Below are 12,965 nucleotides of genomic sequence, written 5' to 3' on the forward strand. Positions count from 1 at the left end.
TGTTAATGTAGGCCCCAGTAAAACTGTAGACACCAAACTGGACTGTGCTCAATAAAGTGAGATTAGGGAGCCGAGGTTTATAAAATGGGTTTAGTGATTGGTTGGCTGGGAATGGGGTGAACAGAGAGGTGGTGGGTGAGGTCCTGGGTAGGTCACAAGCCGAAGCTTTTCTTGCTGGGCCCAGAACACAATCCTCTCTCATCCTGACACCAGAAGTTTAAAGAGGTCTGGCAGCATCCGTAAAGGGAAAAAAGTTAACATTTCAGGTCCGGTGACCCTTTCTCAATGAACCCAAAACATTGACTCTGTTTTTCCCTTCACAGATGCTGCCAGCCCTGCTGAGCTTTTCCAGCAACTTTGTTTTTATTCCTGATTTACAGCATCCTCAGTTCTTTCCGCTTTCACCAGAAGTTTAAAAAAGTGTTTCTACATATGAAGTGTTCAGTTGCTTTTAACTGTTCTTCCCGCAAGTTGTCTGGCCCAAGCCTGAAAACTACAACTGCTTGTCTGATATGGTTCCATTATTGAGGTGTTGTTAGATGTTCAGGATGTTCCTGGAGGCCAGTTCACACATTTATAGAACGATGTCACAGAAGGGGCCCCTCACCTGTACAGAATAGCCGCGTGAAATCGCAGCCCACAGGACACAAACGGCCAATGTTTCTGGACATTACTGTGGCTGCAGGGTCATAATCTCCCCTTTACAGTTTAAATGACTCAAGCTGATCCCTGGAACCATGTGGCTGTGCTCTAAACCAAAACCCAACTGAAGACGATGCAGCCAGTTGTGATCTGCAGCCAGTTGTGATCTGCAGCATGCTGCCTGATACAGATGTGAAAGTAAATTGAACAGCAACTTTCAATTGAGTATTAGATAAATATGTTAAAAAGAAAATTTTGTGGGGCAGAACAGAATTGTCACATTTCTATGGGTGAAAGCTTGCTGCGCATCCTCTACGCTTCCTATGTTATAACAATGATAATACTTCAAAAATATTTTATTGGCTAAAGAACTTTAAGATGACCAGCAGTTGTGAAAAGTGCTATATAAATGTAAATCTATCCCTTATTTATTTATGACTTTAGACCCACAGCAACATGGTTGACTCTTAACTGTCCTCCGAAATAGCAAGATACTCAGTTGTACTTTCTCAAGAACAAGTAATAATGGGAAATAAGATGCTGCTCTTGTCAAAGACACTTGGATCATAGAGACAGGAAAAATAGGAGCAGGAGTAGGCCATTCGGCCCTGCGAGCCTATTCCACTATTCAAATATGATCAAGGCTGATTATCCAACTCATCCCCCGTTCCTGCTTTCTCCCCTTAGCCTTTGACCCCTTCAGCCTCAGGAATCATGCTCCTTCCTGAAAGTACAATGCCTCAACTGCTTTCAGTGGCAGTGAATTCCACAGGCTCGCCCTCTCTACATAAAGATATTTCTCCTCGTCTCAATCCTAAATGGTTTACTCTTAGAATAGGACTCCTAGTTACAGACTGCCTGATTATTGGGAACATACATACTGCATTTACTATGTCAGGTCCTCCATAGGATCCCTCGAGTGCTGAAACGGGTCATTTGGCCCAACAAGTCCACACTGACCCTCTGAAGAGCATCCCACCCAGACGAACCCCCCTACCCTATCCTGTATTTCCAACAGCTACGCATCTAACCTACACATCTCTGAACGCTATGAGTAATTTGGCATGTCCAATCCACCTAATCCGCACATCATTGGACTGTGGGAGGAAGCTGGAGCACCCGGAGGAAACCCAGGCAGACACGGGGAGAATGTGCAAACTCCACACAAGGGTGGAATTGAACCCATGTTCCTGGGGCTGTGAGGCAGCAGTGCTAACCACTGAGCTGCTGTGCCATCCTATGAACATTTTACAGGTTTCATGTAGATCCTCCCATCCACCCCCACCTCCCGCCCCCGCATTCTTCTAAACTCTAGCCAATATAGTCCTAAATAATCCAGTGACTCTTCATTTTATCAGCCCCCTGGAATCAGTCTGATAAATCTTCATTGCACTCTGTCCATAACCAGAACATTCATCCTCAGAAAGGGAGACCAAAACAGCACAAAATATTCCAGATGTGATCTCATCAAGGCCTTGTACAATTGCAGCATAACATCCCTGCTCCTGCACTTGAATCCTCTTGTTATGTAGGCCAACATGCCATTGACCAGGGACAAATTTATTAATAAAAACTGAAAGAACTGCTGTAAATCAGAAACAAAAGCAGAAATTTCTGGAAAAGCTCAGCAGGTGCAGTGACTGTTCCTCAGAACTCTGATTTCTCTGACTTCTGTCCACAGATGCTGCCAGACCTGCTGAGATTTTCCAGTAATTTAGATATGCCTATTTTAGTGATCAAGGAGAGTGCAGGGAGGGTAGAGACACAGGGTCAAACGATGAAACCTCCAGCAATAAATTTAGGGTGAAGGGAATTCTATGCCCAGGAGACTGCATGGCTGTGAGAAGGGGGAGGGAGGTGTCTCACTGTGATGCTCCTGTCCATCTGAGTGACAGCTAGCCTCAATGAGCCAGCAGTTGAATCCAATTGGCCCTGATTGAGCAGGTAATAAAATCAGACTTTATTTCACACATTAATGTACATATCAATTATAAATTTCAGTAATTACATTTGTTTCATAAGAATACATTAATTTGATTTAATTAAGTCCCTTGAGCATTCCCCACTGTAAGCTGGTTATTTCCACTGTAAGCTGGTAGAGTAAAGTGGAGTGAAGAGAGGATGGAGTCACAAGAAGCCACATTAATAAAAAACAATGATGAGAATGTTAAAATCTAGGATAGCTGAAGCATGAGCCTTTGTAAATCAGCATGCACAGAGGTGAACAGATGTTGATAGATATTAGCATGTAGGCAGCAAGAGGATTGGTGTTTCTGAGAGAACAAGGTGTAGAACTGGATGAACAATCAGAGGAGCAGGAAGGCAGACATTTCGAGTCTGAAGAAGAGTCCAGACCCAAAATGTCAGCTTTCCTGCTCCCTTGATGCTGCTTGGCCTGCTGTGTTCATCCAGCTCTACACCTTGTTATCTCAGGTTCTCCAGCATCAGCAGTTCCTACTATCTCTGGACTGGTATTTTGTTGGCTCTTAGTTCTGCATGAAGAGGTGGAAGTTGGTGCGTGTGAACTCCTGATGGATGGTGTTCAGGAAGTTGTCAGACTCCTCTGGGATCTCTCGGACCACCGTCTGCCTGGGGAGGCAGCCTTGTTCCGGGGTGTAGGTGAAGGTGAAGGTGCTGGAGAAGATAATTCCATCACTTCTCATCAGAGAGAGGGGAACTGTGATGGGCTGTCGAAGCCAACGCCACTCACTGCTGTATGCACAGATATCGGGCACCACACAGATCACTGATTTGGGATTCCTGTCAAGGGAAGACATTGGACAGGTGAGAATTCAGATCTTCCAATTCTCATTTCTGGCTAGCTGTGGCCCTTATCCCTCACTGACTCAGAAATCACAGTACCTTGTTAAATTTCTTCAATTAAACTTCTTCCCAGGGCCTCAGATTATTACTTCAGATGTTAGTAACTTTATAGATCATTCATTTTTACAGAAGATGGTGGCATCGTGATAGTGTCATCAAACTGTGATCAAAAGAACCAGACTAATTCACTGGTGAGATGGCACCCAGTGGAATTTAAATTAAATCCTTCAAAGAATTGAAATTGAATGTCTCGCTAATGGCGACCATCTGCCATTAACATAAAAACCCATCTGGGTCACTGGTCTCATCTAGCAAAGGAAATCTGTCATCTTTTTCTATTCTGGCCTACATATGACTCTAAACCTACCACAATGTTGATGATTGTTTTGAAGAGCAATTAGGATGAGCAACGAATGCTGATCACACTAGCAATACCCACACCACATGAAGCAATAAGCAATATTCTACATATCCCCCCCCCAATAACTCCGTTTCTTCAAGTGGGTGTTTTTCTTTATTCATCGCTGGCTAGGCAGCATTTATTGCCCATCCCTAATTGCCCACATTGCTGTGGGTCTTGAGGCACATGTAGACCAGACCAGGTAAGGCTGACAGTTTCCTTCCTAAAGGAGATTAGTGAACCAGATGGGTTTTCCCTGACAATCGACAATGGATTCATGGTCATCATTAGAAATTTATGGAATTCAAATTCTGCCATTTGCCCTGGCGGGATTTAAACCCAGGTCCCCAAAACATTATCTGGGTCTCTGCATTAACAGTCCAGAGATAAAACACCTGGCTATCGCCTCCCCTGTCACGGTGGCTCAGTGGTTAGCACTGCTGCCTCACAGTACCGGAAACCCGGGCTTGATTCTACCCTCAGGCAACTGTCTGTGTGGAGGTTTCACATTCTCCTAGTGTCCACATAGGTTTCCTCCGGGTGCTCTGGTTTCTTCCCACAGTCCAAAGATGTGCAGGCTAGATAGATTAACTATGTATGGAAAATGTGGGGTTACAAGGATAGGGGAGGGGTGGGATGCTCTTCAAAGGGTCAGTATAGACTTAATGGGTTGATTGGCCTGCTTCTACACTGTAGGGATTTTATGATACTGAATGTACAAATATTGTACACACATATCTTTACATGTTAGATATTGAGGCAATGATTTAAAGTTATGAAAGGGCTTGAGGCCAGCAGTACCAAACAGGCCCTGAGCGAGTCAGCTGATTTATCACCGACTGTACTTTCGATGAGTTTGGAAATAATTACCAATGCTTTTACTTTCCAATCAAGTAAATCACGAGCAATACTGATATTATGTTGTGCGTTTAATCATACTTCAAGCTTGAAGTGAGAACTCTATTCTGAGAGGCTGCTTGGCTTTAAGACGCTCAATTCAGGCTGTACCATGTGGATGCCTATTGGTTCAGCTACACATTATGTGCTTCTTAAGTGTGACTGTGAAGTATTTCCGACTGAAACACATACAAAACTCTTCAGTTCTATATAATGTTGTTATGTATTACACTGCCCTTATGATGCATTGCATATCGAACATATACAACACAGCCCAAGAAACTAATCTCAACAATAATTTGAGCTTTGTTCTATTATCTGCAATGGAAAGAAGATTGGATGCAGCCAAAAATTGGGTCCTAATTTGCTACAAGCCCATTTCAAACCAAGTTGTTTTCACATGTCAGAGAGTCCATAAGTACAGTCCAGGGCTTCTTGTGGTTCAGAGGTAGTCTCCCTATCCCTGGACCGTGAGTCCTGGGGTCAAGTCCCATCTGGTCCAGATGTGTGTAGTAACATCTCAGAACAGGTTGATTAGAAAAACAGGTGTTTTGGTTTTTAAGAAGCCAAAAACACAATAGGGAGTTCAGGTGTAACAGCTTTACCAATGGAGTGGACAGAAAGGGGAATTCAGGGAACTGAATCAAACAGATGCATTCAAGAAGAAGCTATAGAAACTCAACAGGGAGACAGGAATAGACCATTATGCAGACAAAGAGGGCAAAAGTGTAAAGAGAAAGCTCTTTCAGAGCAGAACAAATGAATTGGGAGCGAGGGTGGACCACTTTCTGCTTGACCTGGCTGTACTGTTTGATAAGATCACGGATGATCTGATTGTAACTCCATTTTCCTATCTACCTCTATATGTCAAACAAGAATCCACTGAAATCAGCCTGAGAGGTATTTGATGACGCTGCTTCCAACTGTTCTCTGGGAACAAAATTCCACAGGCCAGGGATCCTCTGAGAGAAAAAGAAGATCTCCTCATTTCTGTCTTCAACAGGAGACCCCTAATTTGCATCCCCTCATTATAGATCCTTGCATAAATGGAAATATCCTTTCAGCATCCCTATCTCATGTTTCAATAATATCACCTCTCATTCTTCTAACTGACACCGTCAACTCAAGATTAAGTTGAGAACTTTTTCTGAGCTAATTCTAATGTGATTTTATCTTTTCTGAAGGAAAAAAACAAGCACTAGCATGATGGACTGAATGGTATTGCACAACTGTATGACCATAAAAGAACTTAGGTTCTAAAAGCACATGGCTCAGCACAGTCAACTTAAGATGTAGGTAGGTATTAGTCTCTAATAATGGTCTTACCTGTACATAGTTTCTGCCTCCACATCACCAAACCACACTTTCAAATTTGGGCTGAAGCATTCCCCTTGTACTTCTAACATTGCTATATCACCTCCTCCATTCAGCTTGGGAAAAGACAGAAGAAACTGTAATTGGAATTGAAACACGGTCTACAAAGTTATTAGGGGTCAGGCACAAACATCAGGATCTGGCAGTGTGTGTATTCTCTTTCAGCCATGTGACCAAGCAGCCAAAGTACCATCTCAAATAAATTAGAAAGCTCCTTGCTCCAAACATCACCTTTTCCCATTGTTGCTCTTCATTAATTGAGTCTTTACAAAGGATACCGAGGTCAAAGTGAAGAAAATTATGGAGATGACACCATGCTCAAGACAAGCTGAAAATGTTTGACCTTTAACAAATGTAAGTGAGATCTATAAGAGGCCAGTTTTCAAGGGAAATTTCAAACTGAGGTCCTGTCAGCCTTTGTGGAGGAGTATAAAAGATGCCACGGCAGTAATATAACCAGAGGAACTATTCTATAGAATCCTGGTACATGCTTGACATGTAGCCAACATCACTGAAAATGGATGATCTTGATAGCTATCTTTTTGCTGCTTGTGGGACCTGTGTGTGAAGATAGCCTGTGCATTTCCAACATGTCCATAGTGACCATATTTTGTGAAGTACTTTATTGACCTTAAAGATATAGGAGTCATCCCTCTGCACTGAAAAATTGCATATGTTCCCCTGTTTTTAAAAAGGGCAAAAGAGGAAGACAAAAGAATTACATAGCAGTTATCCTAACATCTGTGGTGGGGAATTTGCTTCAGGCTGTAATCAAGGGTGTAATACATGAACACCTTAAAATTTTCTAGTTAATCAGGTAGAGCCAGCATGGATTCATGACAGGTAAATCATGCCTGACAAACCTCAGTGAACTGTTTGAAAAGGTGACTAGGATAGTGGACAGGGGAGTATCCACATATATATTAATAAAAAACCGCGGGTGCTAGAAATCTGAAACAAAAACAGAAATAGCTGGAGAAACTCAGCAGGTCTGTCAGCATCTGCGGAAACAACAACAGAGCTAATGCTTTGAGTCCAGTGACCCTTAATATGTCACGTCATGCCCAAAATTCATTGAGATTGGGGTGCGAAGGAATAAAACTGAGACCTTTGCTGAGTACAGAATGTTCAGTTTCAGAGAGTGGAAGGTCAGAAGGGAATAGGAGGTGGGGTTAGGAGATAGAGTCATAGGGGAGAGGAGGAACGTTCTAGAGGGGTGTGTTATCTCTGAGTTGTTGCACCTAACGTTCCTTCAATGCCTGAAAAGAAGATGTTTATTGTTAGAACAAGCTGACGGATAAAGAACTCAGGGCGCGGGGGGTGGGTGGGATGGGGGGGGAACGTTGCAGGGCAGCTCTGAGCCAGCACGAGGCGGTGCTGATGGAGAGAAAGGTCGAGAGTGTGCATATGACATTGCATAGGTGATGTGATGTGACAAGGCCAGCACTCTGAGGAATGTTGTACATCATGAAGATACTTGCGATCCTGGGTGGATTCAAAACATGAAGGACAAAACTTGAATTGGAATGCACTTGGGGTGAGTCTGAGCCAGAGGCTGTCACCGAGGAAGGTGATATGGCTGCGGAAACGAGTTTTGGCAAATACTTTTTCAAACCCCAGGAGCAACAATGAAAGCAAAGACAGGGAACAAGAAAACTGATTAGAAAGGAAATCCTGTCAGATACAGGAGTAGAATATCTTCAAGGTAGGCATACCTGTAAGAGATGTGGTAGTGAGTTAATCATTAAACTAAAAAAACTAAAGTACTGCAGATGCCGAAAATCAGAAACAAAAACAGAACCTGTTAGCCTGTAAAGTTAACTCTGCTTTCTCTCCACAGATGCTGCCAGACATGTGAGTTTCTCCAATCATTTCTGTTTTTGTTTCGGAATGTCTTTGGATGTTGTTTATTTGGACTTCCAAAAGTCATTTGATAAAGTCCCACGTAAGTATGCAGTTAACTAAAGGTAGAAGCTCATGGAATGGAGGGCCAATTACCTATATGGCTGGGAAACGGGTTGAGTGGCAGGCAGCAGAAAGCAGCTATAATGGGTAGGTACTCAAATTGGCAAGATGTGACCAGTGGATCAAGGATTTGTGTCAGGGCCCCAATTATTCATATTATTTATTAATTATTTGGAAAAAGGCACAGAAAATTACACATTCAATTTTGCTGATGAGATAAAGTTCGGCAGCACTGTAGACAATGTAAATGACAGCATAAAATTACAAAGGGATATTGATGGACTAAGTGAATGGGCAAAATGTAGCAGATGTAAGCAAGTGTGAAGTTATCTGTTATGGCCAAAGAAGGATAGATTAGGGGACTTTCAAGATGATATGAAGTTAAACACAGTGAATGTCCAAAGAAACTGAGGTGGGGGTGGGTGGTTCAGCTGCAAAGAGCTTTAAAATATCACAAACAGGTGAAGAAAATAATCAAGACAGCTAATGGAATGCTGATCTTTATATGGAGTACAAGAATGCAGAAGTTATGCTGCAGTAATACAAAACCCTGATTAGATCCCATTTGGAGCACTGTCAGCAGATCTGGACACCACACCTTGGGAAGGGTTTATTGGCCTTGGAGGGAATACAACACAAGTTTACGAGAATGACGCCTGAGCTTCAAAGGTTGAATTATGAGGAGAGATAATATAAATTAGGCTGCTTTTCTCTAGAATCTAGAAGGTTATAGGATGGTCTGATCGAGAAAAGACAGACTCTTCTAAAGAAGTGTCCCAACCGAAACGTCAGCTTTCCTGCTCCTCTGATGCTGCCTGGCCTGCTGTGTTTATCCAGCTCCACACTGTATTATCTTGGTACTAGAACTGCAGTGTTTTTCCAAATCTCTGTTTTTCATTTCTGCAACATTGTCGTGGACCCTTGAACTAGTTTCTCGGTTTGAAAAGCTAAATGATGGGGCAGGACAAACTGTTAAATACCATCAGGCATCCTGTGACATCACAACAAATGTCTTACCTCCAGGCTATTGATGATGGGAATAGGAGTGACAGGAATGTGAAGCTGCGCCAGGCTCTCACTAAATGTGTATTCTACAGTCTCAGTGCCAATAATTGTCCAGCAAGCGCCATCATTCAATACTTCCCTGTTGACATCCTTGGAGCAAGGGGTGGCCTTTGAGAGATCACACGAAAGCACAAATTTGAGCTCCTGAGCAAAATGTCTCCTGTTAGTTGTGATTCCACAATTGGACAACACTTGCTGAACAATCCTAAGTATTCTAACAGCTATACAAAAAATCAGTTTAAGGTAAGCACTTGAGCTCAGTATAGATCATTAATGCTTGCTAGAAGTGACATACATTCCTACTGAGTGGTCTATTATCTGAAAACCAAAGGAATAGATCAAACATTGTGCCATGTTTGAAATATATACAGCGTGAGGAGTCTACTAGTCACCATCATTTTCTCCACGATAATGTTCCAGCCAGTCAAAGTCAATGTGTTAACCAATTAGTGTCCTTTTCTCCTGTCACATAAATTGTATAGTCGTTTGAAATTTAGCATTCTTGCATTTGTCCTGATAAATGCAAGACAGAAAACTTCAGAAATTTGTCTCTTTCTCAGTAATTTTCAAATCAATTTCTTGGAGATGCATTAAATTATTTGTCATTACTTATTTATTCAATTTTGTAGAGCCTGACCAACCACCAATCCATTACTATCCCACACAAAGAACAAATACAAAGAACAAAGAAAATTACAGCACAGGAACAGGCCCTTCAGCCCTCCAAGCCTGCACTGATCCAGATCCTCTATCTAACCCTGCTGCCTATTTGCCAAGGATCTGTATCCCTCTGCTCCCTGGCCATTCATATATCTGTCTAGATACATCTTAAATGACGCTACTGTGCCCACCTCTACCACCTCTGCTGGCAACGTGTTCCAGGCACCCACCACCCTCTACGTAAAGAACTTTCTACGCATATCTCCCTTAAACTTTTCCCTTCTCACCTTAAAATCGTGACCCCCTAGTAAGTGAGTCCCCCACTCTGGGAAAAAGCTTCTTGCTATCCATCCTGCCTTCACTTCTCATGATTTTGTAGACCTCAATCAGGTATCCCCCCAACCTCCGACTTTCGAATGTAAATTATCCCTATCTACTCAACCTCTTTTCATAGCTGGTGCCCTCCATACCAGGCAACATCCTGGTGAATCTTCTCTGCACTCTTTCCAAAGCATCCACATCCTTTTGGTAATGTGGCGACCAGAACTGTACGCAGTATTCCAAATGTGGCCAAACCAAAATCCTATACAACTGCAACAAGAGTGCCAACTCTTGTACTCAATACCCCATTCAATGAAGGAAAGCATGCCATATGCCTTCTCGACCACTCTATCGACCTGTGTTGCCACCTTTAGGGAACAATGGACCTGAACACCCAGATCTCTCTAAGCATCAATTTTCTCCAGGGCTTTTCCATTTACTGTATAGTTTGCTCTTGAATTGGATTTTCCAAAATGCATCACCTTGCATTTGGCTGGATTGAACTCCATCTGCCATTTCTCCACCCAACGCTCCAATCTATATTCTGCTGCATTCTCCGACAGTCCCCCTCACTATCTGCTACTCCACCAATCTTAGTGTCATCTGCAAACTTGCTAATCAGTCCATCTACACCTTCTTCCAAATCATTTCTGTATATCAGTGGTCCCAACATGGATCCCTGTGGAACACCACTGGTCACAGTCCTCCATTTTGAGAAACTCCCTTCCACTACAACTCTCTGTTACAATGATTAATTTAATCTCCGTGTTGAAGGTTAGCCTTCCACCTGGTACAACTCAGGAGAAATGCCACACATTTTTAAACCTATTTCTTCAAACACTCTCGATGGATAATCGTAAAAAAATGTGGAGATGTCACGTTAAAGACTGTGTGAGTCAAAGATTCATCCAATCAAAAAGGAATGTCTTCCATTTGGTGTAGAAGGACAAGACATTCTGAGGCTGGATATCTGGGCAACCAGGATATCTGAGAGAATGGGTTCAAATCCCACTCTAGCAGCTGGTGGAAATTAAAATCAAATAATGAATCTATAAAGAGATAGTAGGGACTGCTGAAGCTTGAGAATCTGAGATAACACAATGTAGAGATGGATGCACACAGAGAGCCAAGCAGCATCAGAGGAGCAGGAAAGCTGACGTTTCGGGTCTGGATCCTTCTTCAGAAAAGAGTTCTGAAGAAGGGTCCAGATCCGAAATGTCAGCTTTCCTGCTCCTCTGATGCTGCTTGGCCTGCTGTGTTCATCCAGCTCTACACCTTGTTATCTATTATCAATGAATCTCTAAAGTTGGTTTCAGTGATGGCAACACTGAAACCATCATCAATTGTTGTAGCAACCTATCTGGTTCAATAAAGTCCTTTTGGGAAAAAATCTGCCATCCCTATCTGGCCTGGCCGACATGTGGCTCCAGATCCACAGCAACGTAATTGGGATGGGGCAACAAATGCTGACCTTGCTAGCAACACCCACATCCTACCACAGAATCAAAAAGAAGCTGACCAGTCAATCCTCAGGTAGTCCAATTCATAATTCAGGAGTAGCAAGCCCTGGTGACATTACCTGGAACTGTATGATGTTCTCATTGGAGAGACACAGATACATCCTGTTGGTGTCCTTGATGTGAAAGGCACACTTGTGAAGTTGAGAGACAGGTTCATCCACGTCCAGCACGGCATACTGCTTATTCACCTTTCGAATGATCTGTCCATGCAATTAACACAGTGAGAAACAAATTACTGCTCAGGTATGGCAAACATACACTAATTATTAGCTCAAAAAATATATCACTATCTACCACTTTCATAAATACTGGTGAACAGAGAGCCATGTTGCCAAAGCTTTTTGACATTCATTCATCAGGACAAACACAAGAATGCCAAATTTCTAACAATCACAACAAATTTCACTGTGGACAAAAAGGAGTTTGGGGAGCCCATGCTTCCCTGTTGCTTTGCCCATGGCAACCCATCAGCTCAGCAGGGATGTGCTGGTTAGGTGGCTTAGCCATGGTAATGCTAAAGTAGGGGAATGGGTCTGGGAGGGATGCTCTTTGGAGGGTCGGTGTGGTCTCGATAGACTGAATGGCCTACTCCCACACTGTAGGGATTCTATGATTCTACAAAAATCGTGTTTAATGAGTTCCTTGAGTAAATCACAAGCGTTGTGGATAAAGGGAAACAAATAGATGTGCTGCACTTAGATTTTCAGAAGGCCTTTGATAATGCGCCACATCAAAGCTTAGTATGGCAAATAAAAACTTATATTATAAGGTGTGATATACTGACACAGGTGGAAGATTGGCTGGCTAGCAGGAAACTGGGAATAAATAAATAAAGATAACAAAGTGTGAAGCTGGATGAACACAGCAGGCCAAGCAGCATCTCAGGAACACAAAAGCTGACGTTTTGGGCCTTGACCCTCTCTGATGAAGGGTATAGGCCCGAAACATCAGCTTTTGTGCTCCTGAGATGCTGCTTGTCCTGCTGTGTTCATCCAGCTTCACACTTTGTTATCTTGGATTCTCCAGCAACTGCAGTTCCCATTATCTCAAATAAATAAATAAATAACTGCGTCATTTATTAGTTAGCAAGATTAATGACAGTGCTGGGGCTTCAAATTATGGCTATTTATAGAAAGGATGAAGCGACAAAAGGGATGGTAAATATCTCATCCAAAGACCAAATATTGTTCTGGAGACCTGGGTTCAAATCCCACCATGGCCAATCGTGGAATTTGAATTCATTTAAAAAATTAAGAGTATAACGATGACCATGTAACTATTACCAGTTATCGGGAAAA

The 12,965-nt window shown here is 42.6% G+C and overlaps 1 protein-coding gene across 3 annotated transcripts in view; it reads right to left on the reverse strand.

Moving 5' to 3' along the window:
* Positions 1-2,665: 2,665 nt before the first annotated feature.
* Positions 2,666-12,965, reverse strand: part of rbpjl (recombination signal binding protein for immunoglobulin kappa J region-like) — a 75,086-nt gene continuing 64,786 nt past the window's right edge. For 2 of the 3 annotated variants that reach the window (XM_048550357.2, XM_048550356.2), the window contains exons 9-12: positions 11,727-11,867; positions 9,119-9,274; positions 6,089-6,192; positions 2,666-3,402 (exon numbers count right to left, since the gene is read on the reverse strand). In XM_048550357.2, coding sequence (XP_048406314.2) covers positions 3,129-3,402; positions 6,089-6,192; positions 9,119-9,274; positions 11,727-11,867 — 675 coding nt within the window. In that variant the 3' untranslated portion in view covers positions 2,666-3,128. The remainder of the gene's footprint in view (positions 3,403-6,088; positions 6,193-9,118; positions 9,275-11,726; positions 11,868-12,965) is intronic. The other variant, XM_048550358.2, reaches the window with a different exon arrangement.

The sequence above is a fragment of the Stegostoma tigrinum genome, chromosome 19 (assembly GCF_030684315.1).
Source record: "Stegostoma tigrinum isolate sSteTig4 chromosome 19, sSteTig4.hap1, whole genome shotgun sequence".
Lineage (NCBI taxonomy): Eukaryota > Metazoa > Chordata > Chondrichthyes > Orectolobiformes > Stegostomatidae > Stegostoma > Stegostoma tigrinum.